The following is an 18,988-nucleotide window of genomic DNA, read 5'->3' on the forward strand; positions in this document are numbered from 1 at the left end:
CTGCTGTGTCTAAAAAGGGATTTCGAATTAATGTGCCTTAGTCAGCTTTAGTAGAGCTACAGTATGTATGCAAAGCATCCTCCATATGACCCACAAAAGTACAGAGTTATAAATATGCATTGGTTTGTGCTTTATGGGGATTTGGAGGAGAAAGCTAATGCTCATATTGAAGGGTTTTATGCAAGCAAAGTAGTTTATAGATTGTTTACACTGGGCATCTAAGGTAACTGGCTGTTTACTCCACATTTCCAAGAACGCATGATAATGAAGAAATATGAGTGACATGAAATGAAAACAAAAACACAAACAAGCAGCTGCTATTGCATAAAGTATGTTATATATACTGTAAATAAAGTGCTATAACAGATGTTGTTTGCCTCTTAGCCACATGCAGAGCTTTTGAAAGGTTTTGAAGCTAAAAACAAACACAACCCTGCATGTTAATTATAGGACGCTCACAGTAAAATGCACAGAAGGCAGTGTAATAGCTACATTACTATGTTACACCCATGCTCTGTTACCTAATTTAACTCCAGTGTATGCCGTGTATGCCGTTTGCTGTTGCCATGTTCACTGCTAGTGTCTGTCGAAGTTATAGTTATGTAACATTTATATAGTTATATAACACTACAAGAAATGACAGGGTTATTTTATAAATGAATTACAATATAAATTACTAATAATGACTTGCTTTACAGTCATGTTATACAAATATTACAATATTGAAGTAACGCAATATGACTACTTCTGGATTACCTCAAGATCATAGGCACTCATAAATATTACAAATATTAATATTAATATAATTTAAAAAAAAATTATTTATATGATTTTTTTTTTACTTAAAACTACATTTAGAGCAGTTTTATAATTACCTTTCACTTCATTTTATTTTTAATTCATTTCCCCCTCAATTCTGCATTTTATTTATTTAATTTTGATTATTTTGTTTTTTTTTTGCATTTGTGCAGTTACAATTTTTTCAAGTTTATTATTATTATAATTATTCATCAGCCACAAAACTATACTGTGCATTATTTTCTATTCTAAACTATATACAGTGCAGTATTTTTGTTGTCTTATTTCCTTATCACAGTGGGATTATTGATCTGTTTTCCTTGCATATAAGTGACAGACAGAGCAGGTCGTTTGTCACTCGCAACATCGTAGACGAGATGAGTCAGTCTCCATCTTTCAGCGAAATGGCAGCTGTCACAAAAATGCGTAGACGCATCATGATTTTGCTCCTGTTCAATTTATTTTGGAGACTTAACACAAGGAAAATTTCACATTTTGCTACATTGAGTTCTGGGGAAAGACTTCCACCGTGTCCTAACTCAATGCAATGCGAGAAGATTCTAACGAATTTGTGATTTGTCTGACCACACCAGACACGCGACAAAATAAATCACAAATCACAGCCAATCAGAAGAGAGCCGGGGCGGGCTCTCTCTGCAAGTGCACTGCTGTCTTGCACTTGCAATGAAATGGATAAGTACATTAAAAAAATGCTAAATATGTACAGTGACTGTTGTGGAATGGAATGGAATACACTTGTTTCTTTACACAGAGTTCACAGTATAAAGTACATTCAACCATTTTTTTCCTTTATATATTTTCGAGATCTGAAAATGATCCGCTGTTGCTGTCATTATGGCTATTAAAGTCACATACAATGATATACAAACTCAAATTAAACCATTAAAATATTTTACAAAACCGAAACTAGAATCCCCTGTTACTCATCGCGTTTCACTGAGTACGTTTACATGGACAACAACAATCCGATTTTAACACGATTAAGACAATATTCTGAATAAGAATCTACCATGTAAACAGACATTTTTGATTACCTTAATCCGGCTAAAGTCATGTTCGAAGTACACAGAAATCAAATTAATACATGTGGAGTATTCCTATTTTAGTCGCATTACTGAAGTGCAGTATAGACATGTAAACACCTTAATCAAATTATTACCGTCGTGTTTTCGCCACATTTTGCGACAGGATACACACATGGCAGTGCTCAACCGTTTGAGCTCCAACACCACGATCGTCTGTATGCACGTACAAATAATGAACTGCACTTGAAGCTTTCATAAAATTAAAAATGAAACACCCAAAACTGTACATGGCATCATCACGAAGACGAACTCTATATTTATACGTGAAATTCCGGAGGGGACGTCGGATGGCGTCACGTGGGGACGTAATGACGTGTGCCATTAATCGAACTATGTACTATAACATGTAAAACTGGAACATGAAAGGAATATTCTAAAAGCAACTCCATAATCATAATATTTAGAATTAAGTAAATAATTAGATTACTGATGTCCATGTAAACGTAGTCACTGTCACAGGCGGTTAAAGCAAAAACTCTGAATAGCATTGAAAAGATATGTTTGATCAAGTGTTGTGGTGCGTCTGGTTAGGACATGGTGTTAATCTGAATTCCATGCAGCTTTGAAGAATCCCACATTGTCACTTTATAGACTACAGTCTTGAATGATACTCCATACATCAGAGCTGTTCACTAAAGTGTACATGTCTGTCAGCATCAGATTTGAGCAGCTAGAAAGTCCCTGGAGAGACTGAGTCAGCACTGAGTATGTGGCTCCAATAATTCCCAAACCCAGCATGAAGTCAGACTAGACGAATGGGATAAGAGAATGAGATCAGAGGAGAATAAGGCTGTCATATTGATGATTAAATATGATATGGATATACTGCATATCAAAATGATTTTTTATGAAATTAAGAATACTCATGCATCTCATCTGCACTGAAAAAAAGGTGTTTAAACAATTATCATAAATAGTAAATTTCACAGACAATTACAAAGAAATGGCAAGTGACACATTGAATTTAACATTACATTTTGAAGTAGAAAACCTTTTTTTTTTTTACTTTTATGGTAAAGAGCTCATACATTTTGGAATGACATTAGTAAATAATGACAGATGCTTCCTTTTGTGTGAAATATTACTTAAAATGTTGAGGGTGCAGGGAGATGCATTTCTGATCAGCGACTGCTAACTAACATTTTGTCTCAAGGTACCCAGAAGCAGCTGTGCAACATGTTGAGAAATGAGCTCCATGTTCTGAAGCATTGTCAAAATGGTCTGCATAGCTATTTAAATCTGGCCAGTTCTTGCATTTGGTTGATGGTGTGCTCTGAACTTAGCGTACTCAGTGATTTAGTGGTTTGTGTGTACATAGGCTAAGCAGGATAATAATATAATATAATATAACATAACAATATAATATAATTTGTTCACTCATCCAATTGCAACATTATAGCTAACAGATGAAGATATGAAAAAAAAATTAAGAATAGTCCACATAAAAAAAGTACATTTTCATCATTTACGTACCATACTCTTATATCATGTCAATTACAATGTGTCAAATTTAAATATATGCATGCAGAATTGTGAATTAAAAGCTATGACGATGGGGAGGAATATTACTGAAAAAAATAAGTATTCATTTACATTCTATTCAGACCAGTTTGATGAACCATTTTGTAAATCAGTTTGGCCAATTGACTGAAAAGAAAATAACACACACTATAGCTTGCATATACGTTTCAGTGTTCTTTTTTTTGCATCAAGCTCCCTTTTTTACTCATAATCATTGCTTGATTTAATTAATAGGTATGCAATGGTTCTCAAGCTAACCATGCGATGGACTGGCTAACCATCTAGGATATTTTCCTGCCTGCGGCCCAAGACTCTGAGCATCCCAACACTTAATATTGTGATTAATATTGTGTGATTTTTGTCACAAAGATCACGGTAACACTTTATTTTGATGGTCCCTTTTGAACATTCTGTTGACAATAAATAACGTTGCACCTACTAGTCTACTAACTCACATTAGAGTATTAGTAGACTTTATACTTAATATCTGCTAACTCTTTATTGTGATGGTCTCCCAACAGACATTCTACTGACTATAAGTAACTTTGCAAATACATGTCAACTTATTCTAAGCCTATCCCTACCAGTCTACTAATTATCTACTAATACTCTAATGAGAGTTAGTAGACATGTAGGTGCTACGTTACTTACAGTAAACAGAATGTGTTAAAGTGAGCATCAAAATAAAGTGAAACCAAAATGACACGTTGACATTTAAAATTTGCTAATTTATGAAGTGGCTTTTTTATGCGTGTTTGTGTGTATGTATATATTTTTTTCTGCTTCTTGTTTAATATATTCCCTTCTTTTTGTCTATCTCACCATACAACCAATCAACATCCAAAACCTCAAGACCTCAAACACAATTTGCTTACCAATAATTACATTTTCCTTCTTTTTTTCTTTGAATAAGAGAATAGATTCCAGTCATTCCAATCTAATTACATGGTGCAGGCAAGGCTAAGCTGTGATCTCCTAAAGGTTACCAAGGTAACGGTGTCTCTCATTCTCTCTCTTTTTTCTTGCTGTCCTTTTTCCAGAATAACCACTACAGCAGCCTGCATGATGGACCTGAGACGGTACCCCCTCGATGAACAGAACTGCACCCTAGAGATTGAGAGTTGTAAGTGAAAGGAAATGTGAACACGCATACACATACTGGCTATTTTCTAGATGTAATACTAGTGTACTACACCCATAGAGAGCATAATTTGCTGTGTTCTACACAACTGTCTCTGCATATATTGTTGCTTTTTTTCTTCTTCTTTCTTTATGAGATGAATCATGGCAGCAAAAACCTGAACTGAAGCATGAAAATTGAAATGACAATAAATGCCAATATTAATACAACATATAAATAAAACATAATTAACTCTTCCCCACCAGAGTTACCAGCCACCACCAGCATTTTTGATCAACTTTCATGGCCCAGAATATTTTGTTGTATCAACATCTGCAATATGCCAAAAGAAAGAACAGAGCCTCTGCTTTTAAAGCAGCACTATGTAACTTTTTCTGTGTTCAAAATTTGCTAAATGTATATAATGAGCGAGTACATCATGAATTCATCTGCCAAACCGCGTTTTTGTCTTATCCCGAATCACTACGGTACACTTATAATAAGTACTTATATTTGGACTATTGTAGCCTGGGCGGGTCGTCACCTCTGCGGAGTAACACATACCTGCGTGAATCGCCATAGACATAAACTTAGAGAAATAGCTCTGGTTGGAATGTTCTTCCGCGGGATGTGTGCAGTTCTGTTTATTAACCGCCAGAGGGTAACACTTTATTTTGATGGTCCCTTTTGAACATTCTGTTGACAATAAATAACGTTGCACCTACTAGTCTACTAACTCACATTAGAGTATTAGTAGACTTTATACTTAATATCTGCTAACTCTTTATTGTGATGGTCTCCCAACAGACATTCTACTGACTATAAGTAACTTTGCAAATACATGTCAACTTATTCTAAGCCTATCCCTACCAGTCTACTAATTATCTACTAATACTCTAATGAGAGTTAGTAGACATGTAGGTGCTACGTTACTTACAGTAAACAGAATGTGTTAAAGTGAGCATCAAAATAAAGTGAAACCAAAATGACACGTTGACATTTAAAATTTGCTAATTTATGAAGTGGCTTTTTTATGCGTGTTTGTGTGTATGTATATATTTTTTTCTGCTTCTTGTTTAATATATTCCCTTCTTTTTGTCTATCTCACCATACAACCAATCAACATCCAAAACCTCAAGACCTCAAACACAATTTGCTTACCAATAATTACATTTTCCTTCTTTTTTTCTTTGAATAAGAGAATAGATTCCAGTCATTCCAATCTAATTACATGGTGCAGGCAAGGCTAAGCTGTGATCTCCTAAAGGTTACCAAGGTAACGGTGTCTCTCATTCTCTCTCTTTTTTCTTGCTGTCCTTTTTCCAGAATAACCACTACAGCAGCCTGCATGATGGACCTGAGACGGTACCCCCTCGATGAACAGAACTGCACCCTAGAGATTGAGAGTTGTAAGTGAAAGGAAATGTGAACACGCATACACATACTGGCTATTTTCTAGATGTAATACTAGTGTACTACACCCATAGAGAGCATAATTTGCTGTGTTCTACACAACTGTCTCTGCATATTTTGTTGCTTTTTTTCTTCTTCTTTCTTTATGAGATGAATCATGGCAGCAAAAATAAATATAATATAACATATAACATATAAATAAAACATAATTAACTCTTCCCCACCAGAGTTACCAGCCACCACCAGCATTTTTGATCAACTTTCATGGCCCAGATTTGTTGCTTTTTTTCTTCTTCTTTCTTTATGAGATGAATCATGGCAGCAAAAACCTGAACTGAAGCATGAAAATTGAAATGACAATAAATGCCAATATTAATACAACATATAAATAAAACATAATTAACTCTTCCCCACCAGAGTTACCAGCCACCACCAGCATTTTTGATCAACTTTCATGGCCCAGAATATTTTGTTGTATCAACATCTGCAATATGCCAAAAGAAAGAACAGAGCCTCTGCTTTTAAAGCAGCACTATGTAACTTTTTCTGTGTTCAAAATTTGCTAAATGTATATAATGAGCGAGTACATCATGAATTCATCTGCCAAACCGCGTTTTTGTCTTATCCCGAATCACTACGGTACACTTATAATAAGTACTTATATTTGGACTATTGTAGCCTGGGCGGGTCGTCACCTCTGCGGAGTAACACATACCTGCGTGAATCGCCATAGACATAAACTTAGAGAAATAGCTCTGGTTGGAATGTTCTTCCGCGGGATGTGTGCAGTTCTGTTTATTAACCGCCAGAGCACCAAAAGTTACATAGTGCTGCTTTAAACACACAAACAAAAAGGTTTTATTCTAGCTTCATGCATTTTTATTTTACATTTTATGATTAAATTAATTGTTAGCTTTTTATCAACTCACAAACTCACTGCAGTTCTTATACGTTAAGCCCAGTTTAGGAAACCCCTTTGCTTCTTTGTCAATATGGTACATTTAATGGTAGGTTTAAAACAAGTTTGATAAAAAAAAAAGTAATCTAAAAGTAATCCAAAAAGTAATCAATTACCTAAAATGAGTAGCCTAGACTACATTACTAACTACAGTTTTCATCATGTAATCTGTAATTAGTAACAGACTACAATTTGTAAGTAATCTACCCAGCTATATAACAGTGAAAACATGGAAAGCTTGAAAATTCTGTCAATGTGGGAAAGAGTGGGAACGACAAAACATGATAAACAGCAATGTGTTCCCACTTGTGGCTGTACTGGAATGTTTTTTAAGGTCATAATATGCCAAACTAGGAAATCAGATGCCATGCATTGATGTCAAAGAACAGATTTTTCATTTGAACTGGATCATTCGAACAAACTGTTTAAAAGAACAAATTTGAGACCATCACCGTGATAGTCTAATCTTCATCAATCATCCTCACAACCTACATAGCACAAACGCCAACTCTAAGATACCTTGAAGAGACCGTGACCATGGACAACAGCGGTTTGAACTCATCCAGCTCATCAATTTCACTTTTGCTTCTTATCTCTGTCACACTCCACAGATACCTAATGTAAGCAAACCCAATCATTAAGACCATTTAGAGCAATCACCCATATCTGCAGTCCTGCCTACTCTGTCTTTGGGTGTCAGTAGTGATAAATGTTCTTGTAGGGGTTTGACACTGAGGGCTCATGGCACAATTGACAGACATAGGTAAGATTGAATGTGTTTGCTGGTTTATCAGTGAGGTGCCCTGAACTATCGATCAGTCAGGCGTACCAGGATAGTGTGCCCTGTCTATCACGGGTGCATCAGAGGAGCCCAGTCAAATAGCTAGATTTGTGTTTCGAATGATTACACCATGCACACTGTTTCATGCCAATCAATGGGTCAGATGTCACAGCCTGCTGAGGCATGACATTTTCTTTTTAGATTTGCTTGTATCAACATTTCCTTACTTTTCGAACACTAAAGCTAGCTATTCCGATAACTATTCTTTAGGTGTCACTAACTGCACTGTGGGCTGCATGCATGAAACATAAGAAAAAGTTTCTTTGTAAATCATTCATAAAACACAGTCAATGCTGAAAGTGTTCATTAATGCATAAACTGTTTGTAAAAACATTATTATGTTGCATTAATTGTATAAACCCATCATAAAACTTTCATTACTTCTCATTTTTCAGAAAAACATTCTCACATAAATGGCCTAATTTTGTGTAAATTATTCACAAGATCATTTAAATTGTGTACAAAGCCATTCTCATGTGAATTGTCTCTTTCCATAAATTGTGCACTTAGCAGAAGAAATGTATGTCTGAATTACATCATTTGCGTAAGAGTGTATTGTGTTGCATAGCTCTTGCCATATTCTCTCCTCGTGACACAGCTTGTCATACAGAAAGCACATTAAACACTCTAAAATGTGTGATGAAACTGAACACAGCAACCAACACAGCAGAACCATTTATATGTGAAATTAACAGTGCTGATAACGACACATAACGCAGACCAATTTACATCTCACTAAAACACAAACCACATTTTTGATGAAGGAAATAACCTCATTTGTTCTGTGCCTTCCGGTAGGTTGTGCCATGTAGTTCAATTTTCATTTCACAAAACATCTCTGAGACCTGTCTGCTAGATGTAAAACTGACATTGCCCAGTGCTATGGTTATGTAAGATACATACATTACATTCTATTTAAACATTTATTGTACTGTCTACAATCTCTGCAGATGGGTACACCACAGATGATATCGTGTTCTTCTGGCAAGGAGGGGACAATGCTGTGACAGGTGTGGACAAACTGGAATTGCCTCAGTTCTCCATTGTGGAGCTACGTCTTGTGTCCAGAGAAGTGAGGTTTACTACAGGTATGGGCGAATCACTTGCATGCAAAATGGGGTTAATACCAGCACTAAATCCATGGCCAGAGCAAACGGTCACTGAGAACAATGCAGTGAACAAGATTTACTGAAGATTTAAGGTTATCGCAATGCACTGCTCAACTTAAATTAATGTAGAAAATGCGGCTATCATTTTAAGTGCTCTTGCTCGTAAGCGCTCTTATTTATTTCATGGGGAGATTCATGGGGAGGTGTCCAAACAAGAGTGAATAATAGTAAAAAAATTGTGCTGTGATTGGCGTCAGGTACCGTTCATATTCAAATGCTATTTAAATTACAGCCTGATCAAGTTATTTCGCTTTCTCTTTGATAAAATTGCTGCTGAAAGGCTCCCAGTGGAATTTAAAACCTTTTACTTAAGGTAAAAGCGCAGTGAGATTGGAACCATAGGGAATAAACAAGAATATTCCTTTCAAATAGCCATAGCAATTTGAATAATCAATTGAATGAGTCAATTAGTCATACCACACCTGACATTTAGCTGCATAGTTTTTTTAAACAGGCATGTGCAGGCCAATCTTGGAAAGGCTTCTTGAAACATGCTCTTTACAGTTGTCTTAAACCGCACACCAGATTTTACACATTTAACGGGACATGCTCTTCAGTTACATAATTGATTTTTTTTCTCTCTCTCTCTCTCTCTCAAATTCCCTGTATTAAAAAGCTAAATGGAAAAAAAGACACTGCAGGCTTTTGTGACAATTCTCAGAGGGACATAAACGCTGCCTGCTGAGAAGGGAGTTTCAGAAAAATCTGCCATGTTTGCGACTTTCTGCCATGTTTAATTGGAATGGAACTAGTCCCTGGGAAGGAATCCATTGCTTTGGGGAAATTAAACGCTCCATCTGAACAAATGGGAAAATGACTGTTGTCAAAGTGCAGACTTTGACAATTGCAAATTGTAGATCTATTTTTCCTGTGCTTGCTCTTTTGTGTTTCCAGTTACATGTTGACATCTCTCTTTTTTTGGCTTCTGCTTTGTACTTGTGTCTCCCCAGGTTCATACCCTCGGCTGTCGTTGAGTTTCCGCATCAAGAGAAACATCGGCTACTTTATCCTGCAGACTTACATGCCCTCCATTCTGATCACAATCTTGTCCTGGGTCTCCTTCTGGATTAACTATGATGCCTCTGCAGCTCGTGTGGCCCTGGGTAACCTTTAACGTTTTGTTCATCGGGAAGTCATTTTTTCCCTGTATAAAACCGTATCAATCATTGTAATTGTCTTTTGCGCAAACTATTCTTATATTCTACTTTTTGTCAACCATGATTAAAGCAGTTGAAGCCCTTTCACATGACCTGCGTGAATGTTCCCCAATGCAATAAACTTGAGCGAAGCGTGATGCTCAAAGTTCATACACTCTTAAAAATAAAGGTGCTTCAAAAGGTTCTTCAAGCGATGCCATAGAAGAACCATTTTTGGTTCCACAAAGAAACATTCAGTCAAAGGTTCTTTAAAGAACCATCTCTTTCTTACCTTTTTGTAATCTGAAGAACCTTCTTTTGCCACAAAGAACCTTTTGTGAAACAGAAAGGTTCTTCTGATGTTGAAGGTTCTTTATGGAACCATTTAGACAAAAAGGTTTTTCTATGGCATCGTGAAGCACCTTTATTTTTAAGAGTGTATGGTTTCAGCTTTGACTCCATTTGCCACTGATTTCACTGGAAGATTTGCATTAAGTATAATTATGTGGGTGATGCAGGTACAACAATGAAAACAAGAGTAATCCAATGTTTGTGTAGATTAAGCATGTCTAAAATTGCTTGAGTCCTTAGCATCCCCATACATTTTGTTTCCCCACGAGTACTTGGCTATGCAAACCAGCCCAAAGCATTCTAGGACATAAAGCTTTGTGAAACTATGTCTATTTTTTTCCTGCAATATATCACCAGAATTGTTCTCTTTTTTAGCATTGAAATTCTTACATCTTTAGTTCTGAGTTCTGTTATGTCAGGCTTAAAACTTGGCCACTTAGCATTCTATAAGAAACCTTACTATTAGACAACTACATAGTGGGATGTCTTACTTCACCTTAATTTCTTTGGGCATGTCGTCTTGTTTCAACTTGGGCCTAAAGTAGGAGCATGATGACCTTGTTAAGTGGTTCATGAAAGCCCCGGTGCAAGTCGCATGAACGTGACATTATTCATTGAAGTGACTAACATGGCTTTCTTGCAGGTGTAACCACGGTGCTCACTATGACAACCATCAACACCCACCTGAGGGAGACCCTCCCAAAGATCCCCTATGTGAAAGCCATCGATGTCTACCTCATGGGCTGCTTTGTCTTTGTTTTCCTGGCCCTGCTCGAATATGCCTTCGTAAACTACGTGTTCTTTGGAAGGGGACCCCAGCAGCAGAAAAAGATCAACGAAAGGCTGAATAAAGCCAACAACGAGCGTCCCCGCTATGAGGAGAAGCGTCTAAGGGAACAGGTACGCAAGATCTCTTGTAAGCCATTTATAACAGTTGCACAGTTCATTTTTGTGCTAATTAAAAGCTAATTTAAATGAATTTAATAAGCGTTGACAATGTTCATGCATGTCTAAATGAATACATATTCACTTAGTTTGTAAGCAGAACAACTTCACTCATCAAAATAACTATCGCCTGAATGAATCGCTTCACATCACTGCTAAAAACGAACATTCAATTGCCCATTAACCATGACTTTACTTAATCAGTGATGTATTTCATTTGATTGAAGCTGCATTTCATTAATAAGAGAGGTTCCTCTTGCTTGGAAAGTTACAAATTACATTGTCATTATGCTATCTGATTCTAGTCTGCTTTTTGCCGCAGGCTTCTCTTTCAATCCAAGCACAGTAATGTACCGTGAGATAGACCGATTCATTTATCCCTTCTCAAAATGTGTCGGCCATTTTCATACTTATAACAACTGTGTGGACTATGCTCAGTTACTAAACTAGAGTAATGAGAGTTGGACTGAAAAAAGCATTTGTGTCTGTGTCTTTAATGCAAGCTTTTTCTTCTTCACCCTCATATTTATGCACTTTTGTATTCTTCGAAAATTGTTGCTTGATTGCCAGTTTATATGGGCGTTTTAATGTTCTCTTCATTTTTTCTTTCACATCACAAGGACTCCATTTCAGCGCCGTTTCAAAGCAACACCCTCAGGTCATATACACAGAGAAGAAATCTGTATCTCGAGGAACAAAGAAAAGTTGGGGTACATGCATTTAGAAATCATATCAGTTGAAAGTGAAAATTTCGACTCAGAAGATGATGAAATATTGTCATTAAAATGCCCCTATTATGCCATTTCCAATATTGCCTTTCATGCAGTGTGTAATGTAGCTGTAATGTAAACTATCTGCAAAGTTGTAAAGCTGAAAATGCATGATACATAAAGTTATTGTCTCCCAAAATAAAGAATTGACTCTGAACAGCTGAAACGAGTTGTTAGTAATTTGAATCCCACTTCCGTGACGGCTACACGTAATGCACGCCTATGTTCTACGTTTGCCGGCCGCTCACAACTTGACCCCGCCCACAAACACGTCATTCTACTGACGACTGCTTCTCTAATCTCGGGAAGTTCAACGCGTGATTCACAAAACGCTTACTGTTGAAAAATGGATGGATGGATTTTTTCTATAGAGCGTTCAAAATACAGAACTATTGAAATAGGCATATCGTTTCCGAAATGTGCTGTACACGGTAGACCAATCACAACAGACTAGGCTATCTGACCAATCAGAGCAGAGCAGGCTCACGGAAAGGAGGGGTTTAGAGAGACTGAATATTTGAACTGCTTCGAACGAATCGTTTGAGAATCGCTGGAAAATGAGATTATATTAAATGCATATTTTGAGAAAACGAAAGCGTTTTTTGACCTTGCATGCATGTAATCCTATTGTAGGAGACTCCCAAAACAATGTTAGAAAGCATAAAAATGACATAATAGGGGCACTTTAACTACTGTGTGTGTGTCAGCCATCGCATTTTGAATAATTCTTGTAAAGTTTCCTCTTCCCAAGTAAAGTTTGTTGTAACTGTGACATCCCATCATCATTGCATCCGCATGAAAGGTTGAACGGATTACTATTTGAGACAGTTTAGGACCCTCTGTTTCCTGTGGCCGCTCATGACAACCCTTCTCTGTCTTTTATTGTCTCAAGGTGGATGCTTACGGAAACATTCTTCTCACCACTTTGGAGATGAACAATGAGGTGATGCCATCCGACGTTGGCAGCAGCGTCAGTGACTCACGGAACTCCGTCATGTCCTTTGACAGCTCCGGAGTGCAGTTCCGCAAGCCCATGGCTTCACGGGATGGGTTCAGCCACCACTCGTTGGACCGCAGCGGCATGCGCAGTCGTGCCAACTGTCGGCTAAGAAGGCGCTCGTCTAAGCTGAAGCTCAAAATCCCCAACTTGGCGGATGTTAGCACCATTGACAAGTGGTCCCGGGTCATTTTTCCTATCACTTTTGGATTCTTCAACCTTATCTATTGGTTGTATTACGTGAATTGATATGCGTTCCCCAAGGAAACATGGGCCATATTTTGAGAGCACATTGAATTGGCTTTGATACAATTGGAAAATATGTGTACACATATATGAAAAGTTGATACATATGTATATGCATATTTCTATATATTATATTTCTATATACACATGCGTGTGTAAAATCTAAAGGACTTTTCTGGTGTAAAAAAGAAACGTGTTATATAGAATGACTTGAATGTTTAAGAATAATACAAAAGAAACATTTCAAGTATTTGAATTCTTTTCCTTCTGAAACAAATGACGAATAACATACATTAGTCCCCTGTTCGAGGGCACGGAACTAAAGACTGCATGATATTTTTGCTAAAAGAAAAGATTGCAAGAGAAAAAGAACCTCTCATCTGCTTTTTATTGATACTGTAATCAACCTCTCCCAACTGCAGCTCATGAAATCAGAAGTGGCTTGTGCATTTCGGGGCATCATCCGAGCGGTCCCCCAGACCCGATCCACTGCTTTCCCCATAATGCACGCCTATGTTCTACGTTTGCCGGCCGCTCACAACTTGACCCCGCCCACAAACACGTCATTCTACTGACGACTGCTTCTCTAATCTCGGGAAGTTCAACGCGTGATTCACAAAACGCTTACTGTTGAAAAATGGATGGATGGATTTTTTCTATAGAGCGTTCAAAATACAGAACTATTGAAATAGGCATATCGTTTCCGAAATGTGCTGTACACGGTAGACCAATCACAACAGACTAGGCTATCTGACCAATCAGAGCAGAGCAGGCTCACGGAAAGGAGGGGTTTAGAGAGACTGAATATTTGAACTGCTTCGAACGAATCGTTTGAGAATCGCTGGAAAATGAGATTATATTAAATGCATATTTTGAGAAAACGAAAGCGTTTTTTGACCTTGCATGCATGTAATCCTATTGTAGGAGACTCCCAAAACAATGTTAGAACGCATAAAAATGACATAATAGGGGCACTTTAACTACTGTGTGTGTGTCAGCCATCGCATTTTGAATAATTCTTGTAAAGTTTCCTCTTCCCAAGTAAAGTTTGTTGTAACTGTGACATCCCATCATCATTGCATCCGCATGAAAGGTTGAACGGATTACTATTTGAGACAGTTTAGGACCCTCTGTTTCCTGTGGCCGCTCATGACAACCCTTCTCTGTCTTTTATTGTCTCAAGGTGGATGCTTACGGAAACATTCTTCTCACCACTTTGGAGATGAACAATGAGGTGATGCCATCCGACGTTGGCAGCAGCGTCAGTGACTCACGGAACTCCGTCATGTCCTTTGACAGCTCCGGAGTGCAGTTCCGCAAGCCCATGGCTTCACGGGATGGGTTCAGCCACCACTCGTTGGACCGCAGCGCCATGCGCAGTCGTGCCAATTGCCGGCTAAGAAGGCGCTCGTCCAAGCTGAAGCTCAAAATCCCCAACTTGGCGGATGTTAGCACCATTGACAAGTGGTCCCGGGTCATTTTTCCTATCACTTTTGGATTCTTCAACCTTATCTATTGGTTGTATTACGTGAATTGATATGCGTTCCCCAAGGAAACATGGGCCATATTTTGAGAGCACATTGAATTGGCTTTGATACAATTGGAAAATATGTGTACACATATATGAAAAGTTGATACATATGTATATGCATATTTCTATATATTATATTTCTATATACACATGCGTGTGTAAAATCTAAAGGACTTTTCTGGTGTAAAAAAGAAACGTGTTATATAGAATGACTTGAATGTTTAAGAATAATACAAAAGAAACATTTCAAGTATTTGAATTCTTTTCCTTCTGAAACAAATGACGAATAACATACATTAGTCCCCTGTTCGAGGGCACGGAACTAAAGACTGCATGATATTTTTGCTAAAAGAAAAGATTGCAAGAGAAAAAGAACCTCTCATCTGCTTTTTATTGATACTGTAATCAACCTCTCCCAACCGCAGCTCATGAAATCAGAAGTGGCTTGTGCATTTCGGGGCATCGACCGAGCGGGCCCCCAGACCCGATCCACTGCTTTCCCCATGCCCATGGAAGAGACTGACGGAAATGTCCGTTTCTACACTGTACAGCGACCTCTTTTGGAATTATGTGTCATTCCTTGATTTTGCAAGTGACAAGCGTTCTCTTTATCGAACCTCTCAGCTCTGGTCAATGGTTTACACTGGACGGCCATCTTGAGTTTTAACCAATGCATCCTGCCCAGAGTCAGTATGGTTCATTTTCTCTCTTCTCTTTTTTGCAGATTCTCCTTCCTTTCATTTTTGGGCTAAGGGTATACTCTATATTTTTGAAGGTCATCCCCTAAACATGTTCTAGAGGTAGTTCATTAATAGATATTAAGCCACTGGTATGCATCATTCATTGGGAATTTAAGAAAATGAAGAGGGAAAAAAGAGTACATTCATTCATTCCGTAGCCTTATTGACATTGTTGTTCTTTCTTTACTCTTGTTCCTAGTGCATTTCATATGTTCTATTGATACAGTATTCATGAACATCTTGTAGAGCTTTGTGTTGTTTGGAATGGAGGGAAACCCTTAGTGAGATGTAACGTTCCTTTAGAACTTGGATTTGAAGTTAGTCCAACTATGTGAAAATGTACAAAATAAGGAGAGAAAAGATTATTGTGTATTCAACAGGGGATGTGACCATGTTTTTATCCGTTTCATGTTTAAGTCAACCACTCGAACCATAGTGTGACCTGATATTGTATATATTCAGTCATTGTAGTGATCCATCCTGAGAATGATATATGCTGATGTTTTTAGTTTCTCTAAAATGTGCCTGTCTGAAACCTGAAGGATGTGTCCTCAGTTCATCAATCAGTGAAAGAGGACCGAATGACCCTTGATATTTGACCTTTCACTTTAAGCACTGCAGACCCACCCACAGCTCCGACGTTTTGCATCTTGGGATTGAATCTCAAAGCATAATCAGGAAAAAAAATAATAAAATAAAAGCTTCTGAGTCTTTTCGGGGCAAAATGACATGTACGATAAAAGCCATGAACTGACGTTGCAACCAAAAAGGCCTATAATCCATTTCTCTTTTTACCATTTACCTCTGATTCACCCACCACCATTTCTTTTGGGCTTCGCCTCATTATGATTTACCTCAGCTTCATTGACATTGAGGTGGCCAGATCTTTCTCTATCTCCAGGTGACCACAAACTCCCACCTAAATCCATATACCAATTAATATACCATCCATATTCGTTCAAAGCTCATTTCTGGTAGTATCTAGCTGTCTCAATACTCAGAGTAGTTCGGTTGAATAGAAGCATCCCAACAAATGCTTTTCACAGCAATGTTGGAACAGTTCTTGAAGATGTGGATGAGAACTGAATTTCTGAATAACTGGGCAAGGTGACATTTAAAAGCGAGGAGGGTTCCGGTGGTGGTTTGAGAACACGAGAGCCCAGGATTTGCTTGAGTTCCCTGAGGAGGATATCCTGAGCAGGCCTCAGACCTCAGAGCTCAGCAGGGTCCCTTGGCTCTCGACCCCCACACCAGCCACCAAATCACCAACAGATCACTCATTCCATGAAGAAACAAAGGAGTCAGGGAAATCTGAAAGTATAGAAGGCTTGCACGGTCCTACGTTACTTGTCAGCAGATGACCATAGAAGCACGCTCGAAGGATTTCCACTTATTGTGTTATTATACTGTATTTGTTATTTGAGCACGACCATAACACCTGTGCAAGGGAGCCAGTACTCTCAAGTGCAAAGCAAGACATGCACGGTTGCATGCACACTGTAGCAATTAAGTTAAGCGCAAATCTGCACTAAAAGAGGATGGAGGTCAGAGTGCTTTTTATGAAAAACCCTAGCTATTATGAGTGTTACGGGGGTGCCTTGGCCAGTTACAACTCCCAGTAGGCATTCAAGATGCTGCAATGCTTTGCCAATGAAGGTTCAAAGGCAGACTAGTTAGGTATACACATTTAATCTATAGTGTTTAGATGTGAACTTACAATGTAGATCAGACCTTTTAAGCTACAATATCAATCCACCTCTACTAGTGCAGTGTTGTAGACAAGTGTAGTGGTAAGTTGAAAATGCTAACTGCACCATTAGCCAATTTTTCTCTTAATGTATTCAAGGGAACCGGACCAGTTAGAAGGAAGACATGTAGATTTTTTTTTTTGAGACTGGAAAAATAGAGTTTGCTTTGCCTTTGTCAAGAAAAGCTGGGAAAGTAGCATGACTTCTAGGTGGCATATACTTTTAAGTTTATTATCATTTGCACGCCAGCCGCTATTAACTGATAAGACTGCACAATTAAAAGGATGTTGATATATTTTTGTATCAGATATTACTGCTCTAATTTATCAATCAGTGTCCCATAGGTGCTCTAATTGTTTCCTTAGAGTAACTAATAATAGAGAGAGAGAAAAAAAATGCATACAGCATCATAACCTGTGGTTCGGTATATTATCCATGAGAATAATTAGAAATTCTTAGTAGTAGTTTGTACAAGAGGTTTCGTAACTATATACATATATAAGTTAGCACCCATTTACTACATAGCTTCATTACCTTCTTGCTGGCACTATGCAGTCTTTCTTGCTAATGATCAGTTTAACGTTCCACAGGGTAACCTGAATCTTTATTGGTCCATGCGTCCTGACCAATCACCATAGGCAAGGGTTGGAATTTTCGATAGAGTAGGGATTAGCGAAATGCTAATACAGCCATACTGTGCCACTGAGACATGTTGGATGTTGAATTTGTTCAAACTGATATTGTGTTCAACATGTTCTTGTAGCACCAGCACTCTGTTTATTCACAGTGAGCTTACACCTAGAACAGATTTTTGGTAAGATTCTGGTTTGTGGGCATTCGTCCCTGCAAGATTTGCCTTAATGAGCTCACTAAGCATTTTTTCATTAAATATTTCTGAGCAATACAATGCAAATACAACAAAGTTAATGGGAAAGTGATTCTCTTTCAACTCAATTCAAGCCTTAAACATGGTTATAGAGCATTATAATTTGATCATTGGACATTTGGGGTACAATTAAGTTAGCAGTTATAGAACCTAGAAAATACAGTGACAAATTAGTTCCCTCAAATGTCTCATCCGGGTACTCTGGCTATGTTTCCACTGCTTAACCTCAGAACCTCAAAATGTAGAACTAAACATGTACAGGTATAGGATTCTGATAATTAATTAATTGCACCTTTATATTTCACATTATTCACAATTTATTTATTTCACTTTTATCTCACAATTTCTATAACTGTGTCTTATTTTGACCTATATCTCAAAATTATTATAGTATTTCTTGTAACTGGGAAATCTTCTAATTGTGACTTTTTTGTTTGTAATTACATCTTTATATCACACCAAAAAAAAGTTATTTCAGCGTTTTATCCCGGTTATTTGGTTCTGAATTTTGTGAGTGGAAACATGGATACTGTAGAGTAATTCACAACAGAAATTATGGTATGAATAACCTATTAGAAAAAATATATATATTATATATAATATTGTGACCCTGGTCCACAAACCCAGTCATAAGGGTCAATTTTTCGAAATTCAGATTTATACATCATCTGAAAGCTGAATAAACAATCTTTCCATTGATGTATGGTTTGTT

At 37.6% G+C, this 18,988-nt stretch overlaps 1 protein-coding gene across 1 annotated transcript in view; it reads left to right on the top strand.

Moving 5' to 3' along the window:
• The window catches only part of LOC107571379 (gamma-aminobutyric acid receptor subunit beta-4-like), a 55,006-nt gene extending 36,444 nt beyond the window's left edge, over positions 1 to 18,562 (top strand). Inside the window, exons 5-10 of the mRNA XM_016257697.1 lie at positions 4,466 to 4,548; positions 8,708 to 8,845; positions 9,877 to 10,029; positions 11,057 to 11,313; positions 11,979 to 12,068; positions 14,555 to 18,562. Coding sequence (XP_016113183.1) covers positions 4,466 to 4,548; positions 8,708 to 8,845; positions 9,877 to 10,029; positions 11,057 to 11,313; positions 11,979 to 12,068; positions 14,555 to 14,908 — 1,075 coding nt within the window. The 3' untranslated portion in view covers positions 14,909 to 18,562. The remainder of the gene's footprint in view (positions 1 to 4,465; positions 4,549 to 8,707; positions 8,846 to 9,876; positions 10,030 to 11,056; positions 11,314 to 11,978; positions 12,069 to 14,554) is intronic.
• Positions 18,563 to 18,988: the final 426 nt, after the last annotated feature.

Source organism: Sinocyclocheilus grahami, unplaced genomic scaffold, assembly GCF_001515645.1.
Source record: "Sinocyclocheilus grahami isolate Dianchi unplaced genomic scaffold, SAMN03320097.WGS_v1.1 scaffold1588.1, whole genome shotgun sequence".
Taxonomy (NCBI): domain Eukaryota; kingdom Metazoa; phylum Chordata; class Actinopteri; order Cypriniformes; family Cyprinidae; genus Sinocyclocheilus; species Sinocyclocheilus grahami.